The following is a 25,113-nucleotide window of genomic DNA, read 5'->3' as shown; positions in this document are numbered from 1 at the left end:
TTTCAGAGAGGAAGAGAATATTCCATATATATGGAAACATTAGAATGATGGTCTCCTCTCTCTCTCTCTCTCTCCCTGTCCCTCTCTCTCTCTCTCTCTCTCTCTCTCTTTCTCTCTCTCTCTCCCTGTCCCTCTCTCTCTCTCTCTCTTTCTCTCTCTCTCTCCCTGTCCCTCTCTCTCTTTCTCTCTCTCTCCCTGTCTCTCTCTCTTTCTCTCTCTCTCTCTCCCCCTCTCGCCTCTCTCTCTCTACCCTCTCTCTCTCTCCTCCTCTCGCCTCTCTCTCTCTACCCTTCTCTCGCCTCTCTCTCTCTCTCTCTCTCTCTCTCTCTCTCTCTCTCTCTCTCTCTCTCTCTCTCCTCTCGCCTCTCTCTCTACCCTCTCTCTCTCTCTCTCTCTCTCTCTCTCTCTACCCTCTCTCTATCTCTCTCCCCCCTTTCTCTCTCTCTCCTCCTCTCGCCTCTCTCTCTACCCTCTCTCTCTCTCGCTCTCTCTCTCTCTCTACCCTCTCTCTATCTCTCTCCCCTATTTCTCTCTCTCTCTTTCTCTCTCTCTCTCCCCCCTCTCTCACTGCCTCGTATTAATGGCATGCTCTCGCTCCATTGCTCTGCCACCCACATCTGTGGGGCGGTTTAGCGGCTCACTAAATCAAAAGTTCATCAGAGCATAGTGTCATAAATCCATCCTGCCACCGCTGGCCCCCGGCCTGGAAGATAGCCTTCAATCTGCTGCTCCTCTGGGACACACACACACTCCCCCACGTCCCCTCAATCACAGCCTTATCGATTACCGCACCAGAACACACACACACCTCGCCCTATCCCCTTCTCACTCTCTCCCTCCTTTTTAGCATTTCCTCTGTCTCTCACACTATAACCTAACCTCTGATCTACAGTATGTAGTGGTGATGAGGGTCAAAAAGAAAAGGAAAGGACTGACAAATAATAGGACACACCTACAGTATGGTACAGTCTCTCTACTTTCCTATTTGAGCAGTAATAACTTTATTTATACACGTCACAGCCCCTGTACCCTGCCTTTCCCAACAATATTTCTGTCATAGCATGTTCTTGGTGGCTGGCACTGTGGAGTGGTGGGGGGAACTGGAGGGGGGTAAACATTGGGGCTGGTCTTTCTAAAGGGTATGATTATTATTGTAGATGCCTGTCATAATCCCTGCTCCAGTCATAAGGGGGAGGTTTGGGACTGGAGAGAGACACGGCAGGGGCAGAGCTGTGTGTGTGTGTGTGTGTGTGTATGTTTTTGGCGGATGACAACAGTCCACCCTGCATGCCCCACCGCACCAGAGTGATCTTGACGACCAGGAATATAACACCCTCCACTGAGTGACTGGAACCACCGGTGGGGATCTGTTCAGCTCTGTGTGTTGTCCTGTACTGTCCTGTAGTGTGTGTTTGTCTGTATGTGCATGTGTGGGTGCTTGTCTGTGTGTGTGTGTGTGTGTGTGTGTGTGCTTGTCTCTGTGTTTGTCTGAGGGTGTGAGGGAGAGAGAGTGGTTAGCATGTGTGAACTAACATAGACCTGTGTATGAGTATGCGATGTGTACGTGTGTAGCAGTAACCTACATATGAGTCTTGGTGTGTCCATGTGTGTTTGGAGAGATTGGGCTTCGACCGCTGTGTCTTCCCAGTCCCTGCCATCCCCAGCTCTGGCAGTTCTTTGGTGCTGAGCTGGGCTCAAGGTTGCTGTCTGTAAATTGCTTTTCAAGGAGGGGTGGGCTTTTCTTTATTGCTCTGCCTCCTGTGAAGGAGTCCTGCCTATTTCATTTGAGTGCTGCCTCTCTTTGTAAGTTGTTTATCCTGATTGTTTGTTTTGATTTAGGAATAGGATATTGATAGTTTCCTTTGTTTGAGACGTGTTTAGTTGTAGTTGTAAACGTCTCTATTAAGAGTGATTGTTATTCCTTGTCATTCCTCACAGTGGGGCTGACTGAGGGTCAGTCTGGACTGGAGAGTGTTGTGTAATGCTGGGAGGTAGAGGTCTTCACGGGTTCAAAAAGTTGGACCCGTTCCGAAATGGACCTGGGGCTTTCCCACCCTGACCCGATATGCATAAATATATATTTTCAATATAGAGACCTGGTCCGGACAGACCGAGGATAACTAGACTCGTTCCATGTAGACCTGGTCGGATCCAGACCCAATCCATGTGAGGGAAGCAGCAGAAAATCCCCTTTTTAAACTACTTTATTAACCAGAGCTGATAAAGCGCGAGAGGGCGGGGGAGGGGCTGTGCTGTGAGCGAGTGACACGGGGAGGAGGGAGGGAGAGACGAGAGACTGCAACCAACTAAGCCGATTCTCACTACAGTGGACTAATAGCTGCCATAGCTAGGTTATTTATCATCAAAAATGATTACTTAGTACCTGTCTTGACTGCATCAAACCGGGAGAAGCTAGTTAAGCTAGCTAATGTTAGCTAGCTAGGCTAATTGAGGCTGCAGTGCATGCACTTTCTCATCCGACAGTTACAAATAAAAACAACTCCATTCAGAATATTAAGTAGCAGCCTACCTGGTGGTTCTTGGTCATTGTAGCGCCAGGGTAGTGGGTTCGATCCCCAGGACATACAAAAATGTATGCACGCATGACTGTAAGTAGCTTTGGATAAAAGCGTCTGCTAAATGGCATATTATTATTATTATTATTATTATTAGCCTATCCTTCTCCTTTAACTTTTAATTCCATCTTGCATTGATTAGATATCTTCTAACCTTTGCCACACGGAGGCTTTATGACTGTAGCCTATTGCCGCTTTGATTACTTATGATTAGCCAACAACAAGCTACACGTGCCACGCTCCTCTCTCATGAAGAGCAGGAGCGTAAATTAACAATTTCTCTCTCTCTACTGCAGCAGTCACGTTCAGATCTGTACGGGCCCTTCTGGACAAGTCAGAGACCCGTGACAATCATATCAGATCTGACCCAGATGCTTTACATTATTTAGAATTCTGGATCCGGTCCCGGATTGGGTCTTGGGTGTTTGGGTACAGGTGGATCCGTGAAGACCTCTACTGGGAGGCCCAGGGGGCAGCAATGGAAAAATATCACCACTTATTGGCTCTAGAACATTTCTCAAAAGGCTTTTGTGAGCCAAAGTTCTGCTTTACAATGTGTTTCTGTGTACAATACAGTACCCTACCCTCTAGCAGTTATGAAAGGTACAGGACCCTACCCTCTAGCAGTTCTGAAAGGTCAGGACAGAACCCTACCCTCCAGCAGTTATGAAAGGTACAGTACCCTACCGTCCAGCAGTTATGAAAGGTACAGGACAGGACCCTACCCTCCAGCAGTTATGAAAGGTACAGTACCCTACCCTCCAGCAGTTATGAAAGGTACAGGACAGGACCCTACCCTCCAGCAGTTCTGAAAGGTACAGGACAGGACCCTACCCTCCAGCAGTTATGAAAGGTACAGTACCCTACCCTCCAGCAGTTATGAAAGGTACAGGACAGGACCCTACCCTCCAACAGTTATGAAAGGTACAGTACAGTACCCTACCCTCCAGCAGTTATGAAAGGTACAGTACAGTACCCTACCCTCCAGCAGTTATGAAAGGTACAGGACAGGACCCTACCCTCCAGCAGTTATGAAAGGTACAGGACAGGACCCTACCCTCCAGCAGTTATGAAAGGTACAGGACAGGACCCTACCCTCCAGCAGTTATGAAAGGTACAGTACCCTAACCTCCAGCAGTTATGAAAGGTACAGGACAGGACCCTAACCTCCAGCAGTTCTGAAAGGTACAGTACAGTACCCTACCCTCCAGCAGTTATGAAAGGTACAGGACAGGACCCTAACCTCCAGCAGTTATGAAAGGTACAGGACAGGACCCTAACCTCCAGCAGTTATGAAAGGTACAGTACAGTACCCTAACCTCCAGCAGTTATGAAAGGTACAGGACAGGACCCTACCCTCCAGCAGTTATGAAAGGTAGTTACAGTAAGGTTTAGTTCAATGTGTTTTCATTTGATCATCTGATTCTCAGGAAGTTGAGACAGAAAGAGTAAGTTGAATATTGTTGTTTTATTTAAGTTGAACTCAACAATTAAGTATCTATTTACACACACAATGAAGAATTTGCACAATTCTAGCTAAGGCATGTTTTAGAGGAAAATGTGTGTTGAGGAGAGTGGTAGTGGTGAATATCTGTGAGGCTTGTGTCGTATCGAGGTAAGCTGGTTTGATATTTACAGGAAAATGTTCTCTATGTACAGCTAAGCAAGCAGACTCACACTTGATTACAAGGCAGTATAGGGTGTTACATTTGAACCTTTGGCCCATATTTCTCAGAGACACAAGACATGACCATGCAAGTGTTGACTTCCTCGACTGAACACTGACGTCCCCTCTGCCAAAAAATCTATTAGTTTGTTTCTCTCTCTGTCTGTTTGATTGCTCCGGGGGGCTCCCCGCACCTTGAAGTCCTCTCAGCCTGAGCCAAACCCTCACAGGGATTTGTTTTCAAAGTGCTTTGAGGGAGAAAGAGGGAGAGAGAAAGAGAGTGTCGCTTCTCTGAAACGGTGCTTCACCATGAGGGATTAGATGAATAGAAGGGATCCAGCATGGCGTTTGAAGCCCACAGCCTCCTCTCTCTTTGACATTTTGTGGAATGAACGAGCGGCGGCATGGTGAAGAAAAGGATGGAGGCGCATGGGGGATTCCTCCGTCAGCCAGTCGGCCCATAGTGTGTCTAATTAAATAGTTGCCTTAAGACAAAGCTTCCTCCCCGACTGGGAACATGTATGTGTGTGTCAGTGCATGGATGTGTTACATATATGGCCTCGTGTGCTCAGCAAAGGCCTTGTAGCTGCACAGACACTCAAAGGGAACTCTGTAAAGGAGAGGCAGAAGGCAGAGTAAAAAGGGAGAGAGAGACAAAGAGATAAATGAATACATTCTGCTCCTGTGTCTCTGTAAGACCATCAATACCTATTTGACACAGAGACAGATCCTCTTTCTAAAGGCTGCAAGGCCCCCCCCCCCCCCATCCCTTATTGAGTCTACACAGGATTTGTTAGACTTGTTTAGGTCTAAGCATGACAAACAAGCTTTAGGGGACATAACCTGCATGCCTGTTCAGTCAGTGACCAGGATGGCTAAGCAGCATTTAGGTGCTCTCACGGCGTGACGAATACGAATCGTGTTCTCCGTCATGGCAACCCCAGTGGATGTGGTTGCATTGTGCTGCTCTAATTGGGTTGCCAGATAATGGGTGGTTTATTGGAGATGCCCATGTTGCGGGAGCATGCAGCTCCTCCTAATGCCTTTTTAACAGGCTGCCAAAGTGGTATCGATGTTTGGTTTAATTTCTCTGAAGACCTCTGTCTCTGCTCTTAAAGCCATGAGAAACCAGAAGACCTTTGGATTGTCTTGATTCTAGCTCGCCCAAATTGTCACACTTGATGCAAGTGCCTGTTATCGTGCCAGTAGACAATGACCCTAAGCAGTATCATTTCTTATTTTCTTTATTTATCACAAGTTACATATTTGATAAATATTTGTGATACATATAGATATCCATGTCAAAGAACTTGAAGAATCCTACATGTTGGCAGACACAAACACCCACACACACAGTTTCCTTCATTGTAAGTCCCTCTGCTCCTCTGTGTGTGTTTCAGATCCAGGACCTGGCTATCCGCTGCATCCAGAAGAACATCAAGAAGAACAAGGGAGTGAAGGGTTGGCCCTGGTGGAAGGTGTTCACCACAGTACGCCCCCTTATAGAGGTCCAGCTCACAGAGGAGCAGATACGCGGCAAAGACGTGAGTACACAAACTCTATACACACCCTCCATCTACTGTTGATCAGGGGCATAATCATTACCCAAACAGGGATGGAAACTAGCGTTTCTATTGGACAGGTTCAGCAAACAGGGATGGACCTACAGTGAGGGGAAAAAATATTTGATCCCCTGCTGATTTTGTACGTTTGCCCACTGACAAAGAAATGATCAGGCTATAATTTTCATGGTAGTTTTATTTGAACAGTGAGAGACAGAATAACAACAAAAATATCCAGAAAAACGCATGTCAAAAATGTTATAAATTGATTTGCATTTTAATGAGGGAAATAAGTATTTGACCCCCTCTCAATCAGAAAGATTTCTGGCTCCCGGTGTCTTTTATACAGGTAACGAGCTGAGATTAGGAGCACACTCTTAAAGGGAGTGCTCCTAATCTCAGCTTGTTACCTGTATAAAAGACACCTGTCAACAGAAGCAATCAATCAATCAGATTCCAAACTCTCCACCATGCCCAAGACCAAATATCTCTCCAAGGATATCAGGGACAAGTTTGTAGACCTACACAAGGCTGGAATGGGCTACAAGACCATCGCCAAGCAGCTTGGTGAGAAGGTGACAACAGTTGGTGCGATTATTCGCAAATGGAAGAAACACAAAAGAACTGTCAATCTCCCTCGGCCTGGGGCTCCATGCAAGATCTCAACTCGTGAGTTGCAATGATCATGAGAACGCTGAGGAATCAGCCCAGAACTACACGGGAGGATCTTGTCAATGATCTCAAGGCAGCTGGGACCATAGTCACCAAGAAAACAATTGGTAACACACTACGCCGTAAAGGACTGAAATCCTGCAGCGCCCGCAAGGTCCCCCCTCAAGAAAGCACATATACAGGCCCGTCTGAAGTTTGCCAATGAACATCTGAATGATTCAGAGGATAACTGGGTGAAAGTGTTGTGGTCAGATGAAACCAAAATGGAGCTCTTTGGCGTCAACTCAACTCGCCGTGTTTGGAGGAGGAGGAATGCTGCCTATGACCCCAAGAACACCATCCCCACCGTCAAACATGGAGGTGGAAACATTATGCTTTGGGGGTGTTTTTCTGCTAAGGGGACAGGACAACTTCACCGCATCAAAGAGACGATGGACGGGGCCATGTACCGTCAAATCTTGGGTGAGAACCTCCTTCCCTCAGCCAGGGCATTGAAAATGGGTCGTGGATGGGTATTCCAGCATGACAATGACCCAAAACACACGGCCAAGGCAACAAAGGAGTGGCTCAAGAAGAAGCACATTAAGGTCCTGGAGTGGCCTAGTCAGTCTCCAGACCTTAATCCCATAGAAAATCTGTGGAGGGAGCTGAAAGTTTGAGTTGCCAAACATCAGCCTCGAAACCTTAATGACTTGGAGAAGATCTGCAAAGAGGAGTGGAACAAAATCCCTCCTGAGATGTGTGCAAACCTGGTGGCCAACTACAAGAAACGTCTGACCTCTGTGATTGCCAACAAAGGTTTTGCCACCAAGTACTAAGTCATGTTTTGCAGAGGGGTCAAATACTTATTTCCCTCATTTAAAATGCAAATCAATTTATAACATTTTTGACATGCGTTTTTCTGGATTATTTTGTTGTTATTCTGTCTCTCACTGTTCAAATAAACCTATCATTAAAATTACAGACTGATCATGTCTTTGTCAGTGGGCAAACGTACAAAATCAGCAGGGGATCAAATACTTTTTTCCCTCACTGTACCTGAATCTGTCCAATAGAAATGCTAGTTTTCATCGCAAAACTGAATATTTTGCAACTGTTTTGAGTAATGATTACACCCCTGCATTTGATTCCCTCCCCCTGCTTTATAGAGGCTATACAGATTTACCTCCCTCTAATACTGTAATACGTTTTCTCTCTCTCCCCCTCCCTCTCGTTCGGTCTATCCGTTTCCAGGAGGAGATCCAGCAGCTGAAAGGGAGGCTGGAGAAGGTGGAGAAGGAGAGGAACGAGCTGAGACTCAACAGTGACCGCTTGGAGAGCCGGGTACGCGCGTGCGCGCGCACACACACACACACACACACACACACACACACACACACACTGCGTTGCAGACTAATATAAGAACACATTGTACCAGCGGATCTGTATGTATAAATAAAGGATGAACAGATAAAGGTTGTAAGTATGTCATGAAGTTTAACTGTATTGCACTATATGCATAAGACAGGGTGCATGTGTAACCCTCTTGCTAATTGCAATTGTGTGTATGCCAGATCACAGAGCTGTCGACGGAGCTGGCAGACGAGAGGAACACAGGAGAGTCAGCCTCTCAGCTGCTGGAGTCTGAGACCTCAGAGAGACTGAGACTGGAGAAAGACATGAAGGACATGCAGGTAAACACTGCCAAGGAGAAATGAGACATCCTTAACTGTTGTAGGATGTACACAATTATTTCATTCAACCCATTATTTGAACCAGATAGGTAAATGGAAAACCGATTCTTATTTGCAATGACGACCTTGACAGTTCTGTTGGCTGAAACGTAATGGTGTAATCAGATTGTTGACCCTGCCTTCCCCAGCCTTTTAGTTTTCTATTTGGCATTTGACATAGATTTTTCCACTGACTGTTCAGATAGCACATACTGATGGGTTGGGCTGGGTACAAATGACCTCGCTTCTAGAAATGAGCGATTGGTCATTTAGAGGAAGTGTGTGTGTGTGTGTGTGTGTGTGCAATGAGCGTTTGTGTGTGTACGTGCAAGTGCAATGTGAGGTCTATCTGTCATTATGTCTATCTTGTGTTTTAATGCATGGCCTCTGATTCTCTCCCCAGACTAAGTTTGACTCGATGAAGAAGTCTATGGACTCTATGGAGATGGAGGTGATGGAGGCCAGACTCCTCAGATCCTCAGAGCTCAACGGAGAGATGGACGACGACGACACAGGTCAGCGGCACACACACACACACACCTTTGTTTTACTATCCTTGTGGGGACCAAAACATTTATTCCCATTCAAAATCCTATTTTCCCTAACCCTAAACATAACCCTTATCCTAACCCTAACCTTAACCCCAAACGCCTAAAACTAAACCTGACCCTAACTCCTAAACCTAACCTCTAACCCAACCTTAATTCTAACCCTAATTGTAACCCTAAACCTAACCCCTCAGCCTAAAATACTATTTTTCCTTGTGGGGACCGACAAAATGTCCCCACTTGTCCAAATTGTCCTTGTTGTACTATCCTTGTGAGGACTTCTGGGTCCCCACAAGGATAGTAAAACCAAACCACACACACACTGTTGCCATAGTGACAACTTAGCACCATGAAAACCAGCACACAAATGTACACCCCAAGATCAGGATCGAAGTAGGCTGTTTCTGGTTGAGTCCTTTCAGTTGTTTGGTTGGATCAAGCTGACCACCCGTAGACTGCAGTGCTGCCTGAAATGAATGAGGAGACAAAAGGTTTGTAAGACATGGCGTAGAAATGGATTATAAAAGACAGCAGGCGTCCTCAAATTATATTTGATCGCATGCCGAACAGACTTCCATCTAGACTGCGAATGCAGTCTTTGTTTGGCTATTCTGAATGTAGAATAGATTTTTTCTCAGTGTTTTGTTTGAAAGTTTCAACACCCCACATTTTAGGTGGAATAGACAACCCTGTTTAAGAGATACACTACATGACCAAAAGTATGTGGACACCTGCTCGTCGAACATCTCATTCCAAAATCATGGACATTAATATGGAGTTGGTCCCCCCTTTGCTGCTATAACAGCCTCCACTCTTCTGGGTGGAGCCTCCACTCTTCTTTCCACTAGATGTTGGAACATTGCTGCGGGGAGTTGTTTCCATTCAGCCACAAGAGCATTAGTGAGGACGGGCATTAGGCCTGGCTTGCAGTCGGTGTTCCAATTCATCCCAAAGGTGTTCAATGGGGTTGAGGTCAAGGCTCTGTGCAGGCCAGTGAAGTTCTTCCACACCAATCTCGACAAACCATTTATGTATGGCCCTCGCTTTGTGCACGGGGGTATTGTCATGCTGAAACAGGAAAAGGCCTTCCCCAAACTGTTGCCTCCAAGTTGGAAGCACAGAATCGTCTAGAATGTCATTGTATGCTGTAGTGTTAAGATTTCCCTTCACTGGAACTAAGGGGCCTAGCCCGAACCATGAAAAACAGCCCCAGACCATTATTCCTCCTCCACCAAACTTTACAGTTGGCACTATGCATTCGGGCAGGTAGCTTTCTCCTGGCATCCACCAAACCCAGATTCGTCTGTCTGATTGCCAGATGGTGAAGCGTGATTCATCACTCCAGAGAACGCGTTTCCACTGCTCCAGAGTCCAATGGCGGCGTGCTTTACACCACTCCAGCCGACACTTGGCATTGCGCATGGTGATCTTAGGCTTGTGTGCGGCTGCTCGGCCATGAAAACCCATTTCATGAAGCTCCCGACGAACAGTTATTGTGCTGACGTTACTTCCAGAGGCAGTTTGGAACTTTGTAGTGAGTGCTGCAACCGAGGACAGACAATTTTTACGCACTACGCGCTTCAGCACTCGGCAGTCCTGTTCTGTGAGCTTATGTGGCCTACCACTTCGCAGCTGAGCCGTTGTTGCTACTAGACGTTTCCACTTCACAATAACAGCACTTACAGTTGACTGGGGCAGCTCTAGCAGGGCAGAAATTTTCCGAAATGACTTGTTGGAAAGGTGGCATCCTATGACAGTGCCACATTGAAAGTCACTGAGCTCTTCAGTACGGGCCATTCTACTGTAAGTTTCACATACCTACATTTACATTTTAGTCATTTAGCAGACACTCTTATTCAGAGTGACTTACAGGAGCAATTAGGGTTAAGTGAGTCAGACCTACTCTTTGAGTAATGAGGTGTTCCTGCTCATCTTGATCTCGAAGGAGGGAAAGGAGCTCCACTAAGGGAATCATTGACACAGCCTAACTGACATGACATAACATGATTATCAAAGAAACTCACAGCATGGTAGTCTAATCCCCTCACAAATAGATCAGTATTGAATGTGAAATCCCAAAACACTGACATGTGGCTGAAATAGTTCTAGATAGGTCTGGATTTGGAGTCACCATCAAAATTAAAGTGGAAAACCACACTACAGGCTGATCCAACTTTGATGTAATGTCCTTAAAACAAGTCAAAATTAGGCTCAGTAGTGTGTGTGGCCTCCACGTGCCTGTATGACCTCCCTACAACGCCTGGGCATGCTCCTGATGAGGTGGCGGATGGTCTCCTGAGGGATCTCCTCCCAGACCTGGACTAAAGCATCTGCCAACTCCTGGACAGTCTGTGGTGCAACGTGGCGTTGGTGGATGGAGCGAGACATGATGTCCCAGATGTGCTCAATTGGATTCAGGTCTGGGGAACGAGCGGGCCAGTCCATAGCATCAATGCCTTCCTCTTGCAGGAACTGCTGACACACTCCAGCCACATGAGGTCTAGCATTGTCTTGCATTAGGAGGAACCCAGGGCCAACCGCACCAGCATATGGTCTCACAAGGGGTCTGAGGATCTCATCTCGGTACCTAATGGCAGTCAGGCTACCTCTGGCGAGCACATGGAGGGCTGTGCGGCCCCCCAAAGAAATGCCACCCCACACCATGACTGACCCACCGCCAAACCGGTCATGCTGGAGGATGTTGCAGGCAGCAGAACGTTCTCCACGGCGTCTCCAGACTCTGTCACGTCTGTCACATGTGCTCAGTGTGAACCTGCTTTCATCTGTGAAGAGCACAGGGCGCCAGTGGCGAATTTGCCAATCTTGGTGTTCTCTGGCAAATGCCAAACGTCCTGCATGGTGTTGGGCTGTAAGCACAACCCCCACCTGTGGACGTCGAGCCCTCATACCACCCTCATGGAGTCTGTTTCTGACCGTTTGAGCAGACACATGCACATTTGTGGCCTGCTGGAGGTCATTTTGCAGGGCTCTGGCAGTGGTCCTCCTGCTCCTCCTTGCACAAAGGCGGAGGTATCGGTCCTGCTGCTGGGTTGTTGCCCTCCTATGGCCTCCTCCACGTCTCCTGATGTACTGGCCTGTCTCCTGGTAGCGCCTCCATGCTCTGGACACTACGCTGACAGACACAGCAAACCTTCTTGCCACAGCTCGCATTGATGTGCCATCCTGGATGAGCTGCACTACCTGATCCACTTGTGTGGGTTGTAGACTCCGTCTCATGCTACCACTAGAGTGAAAGCACCGCCAGCATTCAAAAGTGACCAAAACATCAGCCAGGAAGCATAGGAACTGAGAAGTGGTCTGTGGTCACCACCTGCAGAACCACTTCTTTATTGAGGGTGTCTTGCTAATTGCCTATAATTTCCACCTGTTGTCTATTCCATTTGCACAACAGCATGTGAAATTTACTGTCAATCAGTGTTGCTTCCTAAGTGGACAGTTTGATTTCACAGAAGTGTGATTGACTTGGAGTTACATTTTGTTGTTTAAGTGTTCCCTTTATTTTTTTGAGCAGTGTATATAGTGTACATGTACAGGCCATAACAGTACTGTACCGACTCTAATATGGCTTCAATACAGCTTAATACATTACCTCCTGACTAATGCAAACCCCTTCCATGGTCAAACAGACTTCCTTTCAAACTGGCTATTTAATTTCAACTTAGTTCTATTTGAAGACATGTTGAATGCGATGGAGGCTGCTGAGGGGAGGACGGCTCATAATAATGGATGGAACGGAGTCAATGGAAACCATGTGTTTGATGTATTTGATACCAATCTGCTCCAGCCATTACCACGAGCCCATCCTCCCCAATTAAGGTGCCACCAACCTCCTGTGATTGAATGAACTGGTGTGGTTCTTGTAGTGCTGTCCACAACCTGTCTGCTAACTGTGCTGTATCATGTTGTGTCTTTTAGGGGGAGAGTGGAGACTGAAGTATGAGAGGGCCATCAGAGAGATAGAGTTCACCAAGAAGAGGCTTCAGCAGGAGTTTGATGACAAGCTGGAGGTGGAGCAGCAGAACAAACGGCAGCTGGAGAGGAGGGTAAGGCAGCGTCGGACACACACACACTTCTAACTCAACCTTGCCCTGCTTACACACACTTGCACGTTGGGATTTACCCCTACCTCATCTAGCTACACACACACACACTTCTAACTCAACCTCGCCCTGCTTACACACACTTGCACGTTGGGATTTACACCCACCTCATCTAGCTACACACACTGTCAGGGTTGAGTGTAGAGGTAACGTGGAATCACACGCAGGACACACAGAGATTCGAAACAGATGTCTTCAGTGAAGTCCGAAAATACAAGCCAAACACGGCAACAGGCCACAGGCGAAACATACGCACACTGGTAAGAACCAAAGTAAATGCGCACAACGTGCAGGACTCTCTCAAACAAAACGAAATACAGAGAGCACAGAACAGCGAACCAACTACTACACGTGACATCGAACAATTATACACAACACCTGACCAAACACAAGAGAACTAAATAGGACGCATAATGAACACTTAACAATGAACAGGTGTAACAAACAGACAAAACCAATCAAACATAGAAACATAGAACGGTGGCAGCTAGTACTCCGGAGACGACGACCGCCGAAGCCTGCCCGAACAAGGAGAAGGAGCAGCCTCGGCCGAAACCGTGACAGTACCCCCCCCTTGACGCGCGGCTCCAGCCGTGCGCCGACCCCGGCCTCGGGGACGACCAGGAGGACGCGGAGCAGGGCGCGTAGGATGACCACGATGGAACTCGGTCAGAAGAGACGGGTCTAGGATGTCCCTCCTCGGCACCCAGCACCGCTCCTCCGGGCCGTACCCCTCCCACTCCACGAGATATTGGAGACCCCCCATCCGGCGTCTCGAATCTAGGATGGACCGAACAGTGTACGCCGGAGCCCCCTCGATGTCCAACGGGGGCGGAGGAGTCTCTTCTATCTCATAGTCCTGGAGTGGACCAGCTACCACCGGCCTGAGGAGAGACACATGGAACGAGGGGTTAATATTCTTGTAATCAATGGGCAGTTGTAACCTGTAACACACCTCGTTCAATCTCCTCAGGACTTTAAAAGGCCCCACAAACCGCCGACCCAGCTTCCGGCAGGGCAGGCAGAGGGGCAGGTTTCTGGTTGAGAGCCAGACTCGATCTCCAGGTGCGTACACTGGCCCCTCACTGCGGTGGAGATCGGCGCTCGTCTTCTGTCGACGGATGGCTCGCTGCAGATGGATGTGTGCAGCGTTCCACGTCTCCTCCGAGCGCCGCACCCACTCATCCACCGCAGGGGCCTCGATCTGGCTCTCATGCCAAGGTGCCAGAACCGGCTGGTACCCTAACACACACTGGAAAGGGGTTAGTTTAGTGGAGGAGTGGCGGAGAGAGTTCTGTGCCATCTCGGCCCAGGGAACATATCTCGCCCACTCCTCCGGCCGGCCCTGGCAATATGACCTCAGAAACCTACCCACATCCTGGTTGACACGTTCGACCTGCCCATTACTCTCCGGGTGGTAACCCGAGGTAAGGCTCACCGAAACCCCCAACCGTTCCATAAACGCTCTCCAGACTCTGGAGGTAAACTGGGGGCCTCGATCAGACACTATATCCTCGGGTACCCCGTAATGCCGGAAGACGTGGGTAAATAGAGCCTCAGCGGTCTGTAGGGCAGTAGGAAGACCCGGCATGGGAAGGAGACGACAGGCCTTCGAGAACCGATCCACAACGACCAGGATGGTGGTATTCCCCTGTGAGGAGGGAAGGTCTGTAACAAAATCCACCGAGAGGTGAGACCAGGGTCGTTGTGGAACGGGCAGGGGTTGTAACTTACCCCTGGGCAAGTGTCTGGGTGCCTTACACTGGGCACACACCGAGCAGGAGGAGACATAAATCCTCACATCCCTGGCTAACGTTGGCCACCAGTACTTTGTGCTAAGGCAGTGCACTGTCCGGCCAATACCTGGATGCCCAGAGGAGGGTGACGTGTGAGCCCAATAAATGAGCCGATACCGGACCTCGAGCGGGACGTACGTCCGACCCACCGGACACTGTGGAGGGCTAGGGTCGGTGCGTAATGCCCGCTCGATCTCCGTATCGACCTCCCATACCACCGGTGCAACCAGACAAGACTTAGGTAGTATGGGAGTGGGCTCAACGGACCTCTCCTCCGTGTCATACCGCCGAGACAGGGCATCTGCCTTCCCGTTCTGGGACCCAGGGATGTAAGTGATCTTAAACACGAACCGGGCTAGAAACATAGTCCACCGAGCCTGGCGAGGATTCAGTCTCCTAGCTGCCCGAATGTATTCCAGGTTACGGTGGTCAGTCAGAATGAGAAAAGGGTGTTGAGCCCCCTCAAGCCAATGCCTCCACACCTTTAGGGCTTGTACCACGGCTAACAGCTCCCTGTCCCCTACGTCATAATTACGCTCCGCCGGACTGAGCTTTTTCGAATAAAATGCACAGGGGCGGAGTTTAGGTGGTGTGCCGGACCGTTGTGAGAGAACAGCCCCGATACCGGCTTCAGACGCGTCCACCTCCACTTGGAATGGTAAAGCGGGATCCGGGTGCGCCAGCACTGGAGCCGAGGTAAACAGGTCCTTCAGTCTCCCAAAAGCCCTGTCCGCCTCAGCTGACCACCGCAAGCGCACCGGACCCCCCTTCAGAAGGGACGTTATGGGAGCTGCCACCTGTCCAAAACCCCGGATAAACCTCCGGTAGTAATTCGCAAAACCCAAGAACTGCTGCACCTCTTTAACCGTGGTTGGGGTTTGCCAATTACGCACTGCTGACACACGGTCAACCTCCATCCTCACCCCTGACGCAGACAACTGATAACCCAAAAAGGAGACCGACTCCTGGAAGAACAGACATTTCTCGGCTTTGACATACAGGTCATGCTCCAACAACCTCCTCAATACTCGGCGCACCAGGGCTACATGTTCGGCCCGGGTAGAACTGTACACCAGAATATCGTCTATGTACACGACTACTCCCTGCCCCTGCATGTCCCGGAAAATCTCATCTACAAAGGATTGGAAGACTGATGGAGCATTCATTAACCCGTATGGCATGACGAGATACTCGTAATGACCGGAGGTAGTACTAAATGCTGTCTTCCATTCATCGCCCTCTCTAATGCGCACCAAGTTATATGCGCTCCTGAGGTCCAATTTTGTGAAGAACCGTGCCCCGTGTAATGACTCAGTCATAGTCGCAATCAGCAGGAGTGGATAACTATATTTCACAGTAATCTGATTGAGACCGCGGTAATCAATACACGGGCGCAAACCTCCATCCTTTTTCTTCACAAAAAAGAAGCTCGAGGACGCGGGTGAAGTGGAGGGCCGTATGTATCCCTGTCTCAGAGACTCGGCAATGTATGTCTCCATTGCCCTCTTCTCCTCCTGTGACAAAGGATACACATGGCTCCGCGGGAGCGCAGCTCCTGCCTGGAGGTCTATCGCACAATCCCCCTGTCTATGAGGTGGCAACCGCGCCGCTCTCGTCTTGCTAAACACGAGTGCCAAATCCTCATACTCGGGGGGAATGTGCAATGCGGGCATTTGGTTCGGACTCTCCACCGAGGTCGCCCCTACGGAAACACCCAGACATAGCCCCTCACACTGAGCAGACCACCCCTTAAGAGCCCTCTCTCGCCACGAAATAGTAGGATCATGGGTAATCAACCAGGGAAGCCCCAGTACCACCGGATACGCAGGAGAGTCGATCAGATAGAGCTGAATCGTCTCCTCATGACCCCCCTGCGTCTCCATCCTAAGTGGCACTGTGACCTCCCTAATCAACCCAGATCCTAACGGACGACTATCTAGGGCATGTACAGGGAAAGGATTATTTACCGGAAGGAGGGGAATCCCTAACTCTACACAGAATTTGCGATCTACAAAATTCCCAGCTGCGCCTGAATCTACTAGCGCCTTATGCTGGGAACGAGGTGCAACCTGTGGAAAACAAACAGGTATGGTTATGTGTACGACAGAAAGCTCTGGGTAAGTGGGGCGCCTACTCACCTGGGAGGACTCCCCAATGTGTGGCCTGCCTTCTCCTCCACCAGGAGACCCTCCCCAGCACCTAGCCGCGGTGTGCCCTCCACGGCCACAGTTGGTGCAGGGGACGGCCCCCCTCGGGCTCCTTCTTCTCCTTCCTCTAGCGCCAGCACCTCCGAGCTCCATAGGGCTCGGCTCGGAGGTGCTGGAGGGTGGAATGGGCGACCCCCACCTGGGACGCCCGCGGGTAGCGAGCAGGGTGTCCAGCCGAATGGCCATGTTAACCAATTGGTCAAATGAAAGCGTGGTATCCCTGCACGCCAACTCTCTGCGGACGTCCTCCCGGAGGCTGCAGCGGAAGTGGTCTATGAGTGCCCGCTCATTCCACCCCGCATCTGCCGCTAGAGTCCGGAACTCCAGTGCAAACTCCTGAGCACTCCTCATCCCCTGCCGGAGGTAGAATAGATGCTCCCCCGCCGCCTTCCCCTCCGGTGGATGGTCAAACACTGCACGGAAGCGGCGGGAGAACTCCGCATAGGTGATAGTAGCGGCGTCTATTCTCCTCCATTCGGCGTTGGCCCACTCCAACGCCTTGCTGGTGAGACAGGAGATGAGGGCGGAAACGCTCTCGTGTCCCGAGGGCGCCGGGTGTACGGTGGCGAGGTAGAGTTCAACTTGCAACAGGAACCCCTGACACCCGGCAGCGGTGCCGTCGTACGCCCTCGGGAGCGAGAGCCGAATCCCACTGGGTTCCGGAAGTTGGACAGGCGGGCTGACCGATGGTGATGGTGCGGTAGGTGGGGTGTGGGTACCCCGCTGGTCTCCCATCGATGGAGGGTGTTCATCACTCGGTCCAGGGCGTGCCCGATTTGGTTGATCCTGTCCTCCTGTCCACGAAGGCGCTCCTCGATGATCTCTGTGGGTGTGGGTGCTCCTGCTGATTCCATAGAGATGGTGTGTAATTCTGTCAGGGTTGAGTGTAGAGGTAACGTGGAATCACACGCAGGACACACAGAGATTCGAAACAGATGTCTTTAGTGAAGTCCGAAAATACAAGCCAAACACAGCAACAGGCCACAGGCGAAACATACGCACACTGGTAAGAACCAAAGTAAATGCGCACAACGTGCAGGACTCTCTCAAACAAAACGAAATACAGAGAGCACAGAACAGCGAACCAACTACTACACGTGACATCGAATAATACACACAACACCTGACCAAACACAAGAGAACTAAATAGGACGCATAATGAACACTTAACAATGAACAGGTGTAACAAACAGACAAAACCAATCAAACATAGAAACATAGAACGGTGGCAGCTAGTACTCCGGAGACGACGACCGCCGAAGCCTGCCCGAACAAGGAGAAGGAGCAGCCTCGGCCGAAACCGTGACACACACACACACTTCTAACTCAACCTCGCCCTGCTTACACACACTTGCACGTTGGGATTTACACCTACCTCATCTAGCTACACACACACATCTAACTCAACCTCGCCCTGCTTACACACACTTGCACGTTGAGATTTACACCTACCTCATCTAGCTACACACACACACTTCTAACTCAACCTCGCCCTGCTTACACACACTTGCACGTTGGGATTTACACTTACCTCATCTAGCTACAAACACAGAAGTAGTTGACTACTGTCGTCGGTGGGTCTGTCTGTCTCTCTGTCTCTCCTTTTATATCTCCTTTCTTCATTGTTGGGCAGGTGTCTGTCTGTCTGTCCCTGTCTTTGTCTATCTCTGTCTGGCTTTTCTTTATCTCTGTCTTTTTCTCAGCCCCTTTCTCTGTTTTGACAACTCCTCTGTGCTCACTCGTAAAAGGAGCAGTGAAGCAATAACTAGTCTTTTCTTTCTCTCTCTGTCCGTCTCACCTGGTCGGCCACTCAGACGGACAGCTTGACAGAAGCTAACAGACGCTTTGACCTATTTCATGCCTCTGCTTATTTTGAAAAAAGATTTTAAATGTTACACATCTCTCTCTCTATCTCCCTGCCTCCGTCCCCCTCCAGCTAAGTGACCTCCAGGCAGACAGTGAGGAGGTGCAGCGTACGGCCCAGCAGCTGAAGAAGAAGTGTCAGAGATTGACGGCTGAGCTACAGGACACCAAGCTACACCTGGAGGGCCAGCAGAGCCGCAACCATGACCTGGAGAAGAAACAGAGGAAGTGAGTTCAGTTCATAATGCACACACTCTGTAGGTCGACAAACACACGTGAACACAGACCATAGAGATAGATAGAGGACTCTAGTACTCAAAAGTCTGTTGTAGCATGGGCAGCACCATTGAGGACTTTCACCATTTTGAAGTAGTCAACTGGGTGGGACTTTCTATGGGTTAAGGATGGTTTCATATAATTCCATCCAGGTCACCAGGACGGATCAGCCAATGAATTATACTCATGAGGAAATATTCCATAACTGCAGTTGGCAGTAAATTGCCAACCTTGGCTTTATACCTGTTTAAACAACACATAGGTGACATGGTGCACCCTTTTAGTTTGTTTACCAACTCATAGAAGAAGAAGAAGAAAATGGTCTACTTCAAAATGGAGATGGCCTCAATGGCACTGTCTATGCTCTCCTAGACACCGTAATAAGACAGATACAATGATGCGATGTCTATCTAAGTCTATGATGCAGACACACGCAAATACACACAGGTGTGCGCCACACACTCATACACATAACTCAAACAGTACATTCAGATCTGCAACTACAACCTGATATTACTCATACTCTCTCACTGTGACTTGAAGAAGAAACAGAGCTCACTACCTTAGATCTTCACTGTAACTTTAAATCTTTAAAGTCCTGGGTAAAACACCACAGTACTCTCTCAATCTCTCTCTCTCTCTCCCGCTCTCTCTCCTCTCTCTCTGTCTCCCCACCCCCTCTCTCTCTCTCTTTCTCTCTGTCTCTCTCTCTTTCTCTCTCTCTCTATCTCTCTGTGGTAATGGTTACTGAGTGATATCACACCTCAGCAGAGTAGGAGAGATATAATACAAATGAATCTAGGAGATCAGTAAAGGCTAGGAAACTTACTTGGGATGCTGCAAAAATGTGTGGTCTCTAAGCTTGGCTGTGCTGGTTAGAGGCCCCTGCTGTCTAAGCCCCTTTAGTTCAATAAGTAAACAGGACGACAGATACTCCCCCCGTGGCTGTCACGGCTATGGGGAGTGTGTGTGTGCACATGTACTGTACCAGTATGAGTATGTTGTTCTATGTCGATAGAGGACTCACGGCAGGGTGTGTGTCTAGCCAGACAGGGTATTAACATGACTGTGTGTGTGTGTGTCAGGTTTGACTCGGAGCAGAACCTCTCTCAGGAGGAGGTTCAGAGGGAGAAGAATATTAGAGAGAAGTTGAGCAGAGAGAAGGACATGCTGACTGGAGAGGTGTTCAGCCTGCGACAGCAACTGCAGGTACTGTACTGTACTCTACTGTACAAACACCAACACTACTGGCCTACCACATCTCTGTGTGTGTGCCAAAAATGGATTCAAATATTATTTGAAATCTTTCAAGTACTTTGAGCATTTTAGTCTTCCCGGAGTGTCAGGTGGCTGGGGTTGCATTTTTGAGACCATTCCATTGGCTCCATGGCAAGCTCAATCAAGCACAGCTATTTGAATGAACATACTTTTGGATTGTGTGTGTATCCACCTATAGGACAAGGATCTGGAGATATGTGTTTAGGGTGTTTTCACATATAGTCAACTCTGTGGTAAAATAACTCAGTTCCCTTTGTATTCACACTGCCCTTGCCTTTGGATGAGGACTCAACTCTTTTGCCAGTTCACTTCACCTATTTTGTGGTCCGAGTCCTATTTGAATTTCACATTGCTATGTTTAGAAAGAAACCAATATCTTTTTCCAACATTCACTCAATGCACTCAAGTGCAGGACAAGCCATTCCATCAGAATGTGTTATCGGACAGCTAGATATACCTACATACATTTTGGAAGCTAATAGATTGCATTTAGTTAAAAGATGAGACATAATAATTGTAATCAGAAGATACTATTAACATGTACATTTGATTGGTAACAGAATAAATAGCACATCAATAACTGCAGAATAAAGAATGCTGTAATTGAAAATTGTACACCCAATGTAGGCTACTGCCCCTTTAAGAGCTAGAATTGATTTTGTATCCTATGTTTGATTCTCATCAAATACACTACATGGCCAAAAGTATGTGGATACACCTTCAAATTAGTGGATTTGGCTATTTAAGCCACACCCGTTGCTGACAGGTGTATAAAATCGAGCACACAGCCATGCAATCTCCATAGACAAACATTGTCAGTAGAATGGCCTTACTAAAGAGCTCAGTGACTTTCAACGTGGCACCATCATAGGATGCCACCTTTCCAACGAGTCAGTTCGTCAAATTTCTGCCCTGCTAGACCTGCCCCGTTCACTGTAAGCACTGTTATTGTGAAGTGGAAACATCTAGGAGCAACAACTGCTCAGCCACGAAGTGGTAGGCCACAGAACGGGACCACCGAGTGCTGAAGCGCGTAAAAATCATCTCTCCTCGGTTGCAACACTCACTACCAAGTTCCAAACTGCCTCTGGAAGCAATATCAGCACAAGAACTGTTCGTCAGGAGCATCATGAAATTGGTTTCCATGGCCGAGCAGTCGCACACAAGCCTAAGACCACCATGCGCAATGACAAGCATTGGCTGGAGTGGTGTAAAGCTTGCCGCCATTGGACTCTGGAGCAGTGGAAAAGCGTTCTCTGGAGTGATGAATCACGCTTCACCATCTGGCAGTCCGACGGATTAATCTGGGTTTGGCGGATGCCAGGAGAACGCTACCTGCCCGAATGCGTAGTGCCAACTGTAAAGTTTGGTGGATGAGGAATAATGGTCTGGGGCTGTTTTTCATGGTTCGGGCTAAGCGCCTTAGTTCCAATGAAGGGAAATCTTAACTCTACAGCATACAATGACATTCTAGACAATTCTGTGCTTCCAACTTTGTGGCAACAGTTTTGGGAAGGCCCTTTCCTGTTTGAGCATGACAATGCCCCCGTGCACAAAGCGAGGTCCATTCAGAAATGGTTTATCGAGATCGGTGTGGAAGAACTTGACTGGCCTGCACAGAGCCTTGACCTCAACCCCATCAAACACCTTTGGGATGAATTAGAACGCCGACTGCGAGCCAGGCCTAATCGGCCAACATCAGTGCCCGACCTCACTAATACTCTTGTGGCTGAATGGAAGCAAGTCCCCACAGCAATGTTCCAACATCTAGTGGAAAGCCTTCCCAGAAGAGTGGAGGCTGTTATAGCAGCAATGGGGGGACCAACTCAATATTAATGCCCATGATAGTCTGCCCATGATAGTCTGTCCTCTATAGGACAAGGACCTGGAGATGTGTGTCTTAATGTGTCCCCTCTCCCTCTATAGGACAAGGACCTGGAGATGTGTGTCTTAATGTGTCCCCTCTCCCTCTATAGGACAAGGACCTGGAGATGTGTGTCTTAATGTGTCCCCTCTCCCTCTATAGGACAAGGACCTGGAGATGTGTGTCTTAATGTGTCCCCTCTCCCTCTATAGGACAAGGACCTGGAGATGTGTGTCTTAATGTGTCCCCTCTCCCTCTATAGGACAAGGACCTGGAGATGTGTGTCTTAATGTGTCCCCTCTCCCTCTATAGGACAAGGACCTGGAGATGTGTGTCTTAATGTGTCCCCTCTCCCTCTATAGGACAAGGACCTGGAAATGTGTGCGCAGAACGTGAAGTTAGAACAGCTGGAGGCGGAGCTGCTGGACCTGTCATCCCAGGAGACCAAGGACGAGGCGTCGCTGTCCAAGGTGAAGAAGACGATGCGTGACCTGGAGGCCAAGGTCAAAGACCAGGAAGAGGAGCTGGATGAACAGGCCGGAACTATACAGATGCTGGAGCAGGTACAGAGTTATACACACACACATACACACACACACACATACACACACACACAGAGAGACACACACGTGTACACACACATGCAGACACACACACACACACACACACACAGAGAGACTCACACAGAGACTCACACTTGTACACACACATGCAGATGCGTGCACACACACTCCACTGAGGATGACACTCATATACTCTGTCTTTGTGTTGTGCAGGCTAAGCTGCGTCTGGAGATGGAGACAGAAAGACTGCGCCAGACACACTCCAAGGAGATTGAAAGTAAAGACGAGGAGGTGGAGGAGATCAGACAGTCCTGCAGTAAGAAGGTACAGCACACACCGACAACCTTACATGACTCTAAAGGCAAATGATTAGTTGTGGCAATGTGTGACTATAGTAGCCACAAATAGCTGGTTTCGTCACCAAAGCACAAACATAGACGATGACTCAGTTTTATTATGTAAACATGTCTCTTTCAGTTGGATCACATTTCATGGGTCACCATATAGTGTGTGTTCCTGTGTTTTCAGCTGAAGCAGATAGAAGTCCAGCTGGAGGAGGAGTATGATGACAAACAGAAGGTCCTACGTGAAAGGAGAGACCTGGAGACCAAGCTACTGTCTGCCCAGGACCAGGTACAGTCACACACTCCCTACCAGTCTACCGTCTACCTTGTACAGGCTTTCCCCAGACTAGTTATATGTCCAGTGGTTGTCAACCCTCCTACTGGATAGTTACAGATTATGCAGGCTTTTGTTCGTACTATGTTTAGTGTGTGGTGTAAGGTGTTCAGCTGGTCGTAATCTGGTTGTGTTGCTGCTGTCCCCAGGTGAACCCCAGAGATGTGGAGACAGAGAAGAGGCTGAGGAAGGATCTGAAGCGTACCAAGGCCCTGCTGGCCGACGCCCAGATCATGCTGGACCACATGAAGAACAACGCCCCCAGCAAGAGAGAGATCGCCCAGCTCAAAAACCAGGTAGGTAGTACCCCTAGCACACTCGTCCAGTTCCTACACCTCCCTGACACACCACAGAGATACTGGGAAAGTCAAGAAACATCACAATAAGATTTCAATTGAATTTCGATAATGGATTTGAATCTCTTTCTCTCTATGTCTGCCTGTCTATCTCTCTATATCTCTCTCTCTCTCTCTCTCTCTCTCTCTCTCTCTCTCTCTCTCTCTCTCTCTCTCTCTCTCTCTCTCTCTCTCTCTCTCTCTCTCTCTCTCTCTCTCTCTCTCTCTCTCTCTCTCTCTCTCTCCTTTGTCTCAGCTGGAGGAGTCAGAGTTCACCTGTGCGGCAGCAGTGAAGGCCCGTAAATCTATGGAGGTGGAGATTGAGGACTTGCATGTGCAGATGGATGACATCTCCAAAGCCAAACAGGCTGTGAGTACAGTACACCATTTCCTACCACTGACCTATTTCATACATCATGACCTTTTCAGCGGTTGAATAACATTTATTCAGAGCGCACAAGATGTTGGGGAGGAGGGGTGGGGCGGTGCTGTGGGATTATTGAATATACTCTTTGAAGAGGAAGGGTTTCAGATGATTTCGGAAGATGGGCAGGGACTCTGCTGTCCTAGATTCAGGGGGAAGCTGGTCCCACCATTGGGGTGCCAGGACAGAGAAGAGCTTGGACTGGGCTGAGCGAGAGCCAAGAAACCAGAGGTGGCAGTACGGAATACTCGGGTTGGGGTGTAGAGTTTGAGCATAGCCTGAAGGTAGGGAGGGGCAGTTCCTCTTGCTGCTCCGTAGGCAAGTACCATGGTTTTGCAGTGGATGCGAGCTTCAACTGGAAGCCAGTGGAGTGAATCTCTCTCCCTTTCTCTTTCCCTCCCACGTCCTCACCTCTTTCTTGCTGTGACATCAATTTTTTTTACATTTTAGTCATTTTGCAGACGCTCTTATCCAGAGCGACTTACAGTTAGTGAGTGCATACATTTATTTTTTTCATACTGGTCCACCTCTGAGACTGCCATTATGAGTGCAGGGAAATTATTTTCGCCCATGATGGCATGTTTCCCTAAACATTTCTAATTTGAACAAGACGTATCACCTTGAAATCCATTACAGTTTAATACAGCAGTCGTTGGGTGAATATTATCTCCGCAGCGAGAGGGAAAGGTCATTGAGTTCACACAGCAGCAGGTCAGGAACAACAGATACTAGGAGAGATGGATGGAGAAATGGATGGATAGATGTTTTGCAGGTTGCAGCACACACTGATTTCATCAGTCTAAATGTACATTTTAATGACATGATTGTCTATGGTTTATTTAATGTTTTCCTGGCATGGAAGTACAGCAGGAACAAACAAGTCAAGGTTGGGGTTGATATTTACTTTACTTGCACATATTTTTTGGAAATGAGGGCATTTATTTGGTCAAACATAGGAAATAAACATTGAAT

The 25,113-nt window shown here is 48.6% G+C and overlaps 1 protein-coding gene across 1 annotated transcript in view; it reads left to right on the top strand.

Moving 5' to 3' along the window:
- Positions 1-25,113, top strand: part of LOC311102259 (unconventional myosin-XVIIIa-like) — a 95,928-nt gene that overhangs the window by 43,404 nt on the left and 27,411 nt on the right. Inside the window, exons 19-30 of the mRNA XM_084143538.1 lie at positions 5,643-5,786; positions 7,710-7,799; positions 8,030-8,149; positions 8,592-8,703; positions 12,673-12,800; positions 18,797-18,951; positions 20,085-20,208; positions 22,504-22,704; positions 22,918-23,028; positions 23,233-23,337; positions 23,532-23,678; positions 23,974-24,087. Coding sequence (XP_083999664.1) covers positions 5,643-5,786; positions 7,710-7,799; positions 8,030-8,149; positions 8,592-8,703; positions 12,673-12,800; positions 18,797-18,951; positions 20,085-20,208; positions 22,504-22,704; positions 22,918-23,028; positions 23,233-23,337; positions 23,532-23,678; positions 23,974-24,087 — 1,551 coding nt within the window. The remainder of the gene's footprint in view (positions 1-5,642; positions 5,787-7,709; positions 7,800-8,029; positions 8,150-8,591; positions 8,704-12,672; positions 12,801-18,796; positions 18,952-20,084; positions 20,209-22,503; positions 22,705-22,917; positions 23,029-23,232; positions 23,338-23,531; positions 23,679-23,973; positions 24,088-25,113) is intronic.

This window comes from Coregonus lavaretus (genome assembly GCF_964263955.1).
Source record: "Coregonus lavaretus genome assembly, chromosome: 26".
Classification (NCBI taxonomy): Eukaryota; Metazoa; Chordata; class Actinopteri; order Salmoniformes; family Salmonidae; genus Coregonus; species Coregonus lavaretus.
The sequence above is the reverse complement of the archived record's forward strand: the minus strand, read 5'-3'. Positions and strand labels throughout refer to the sequence as shown.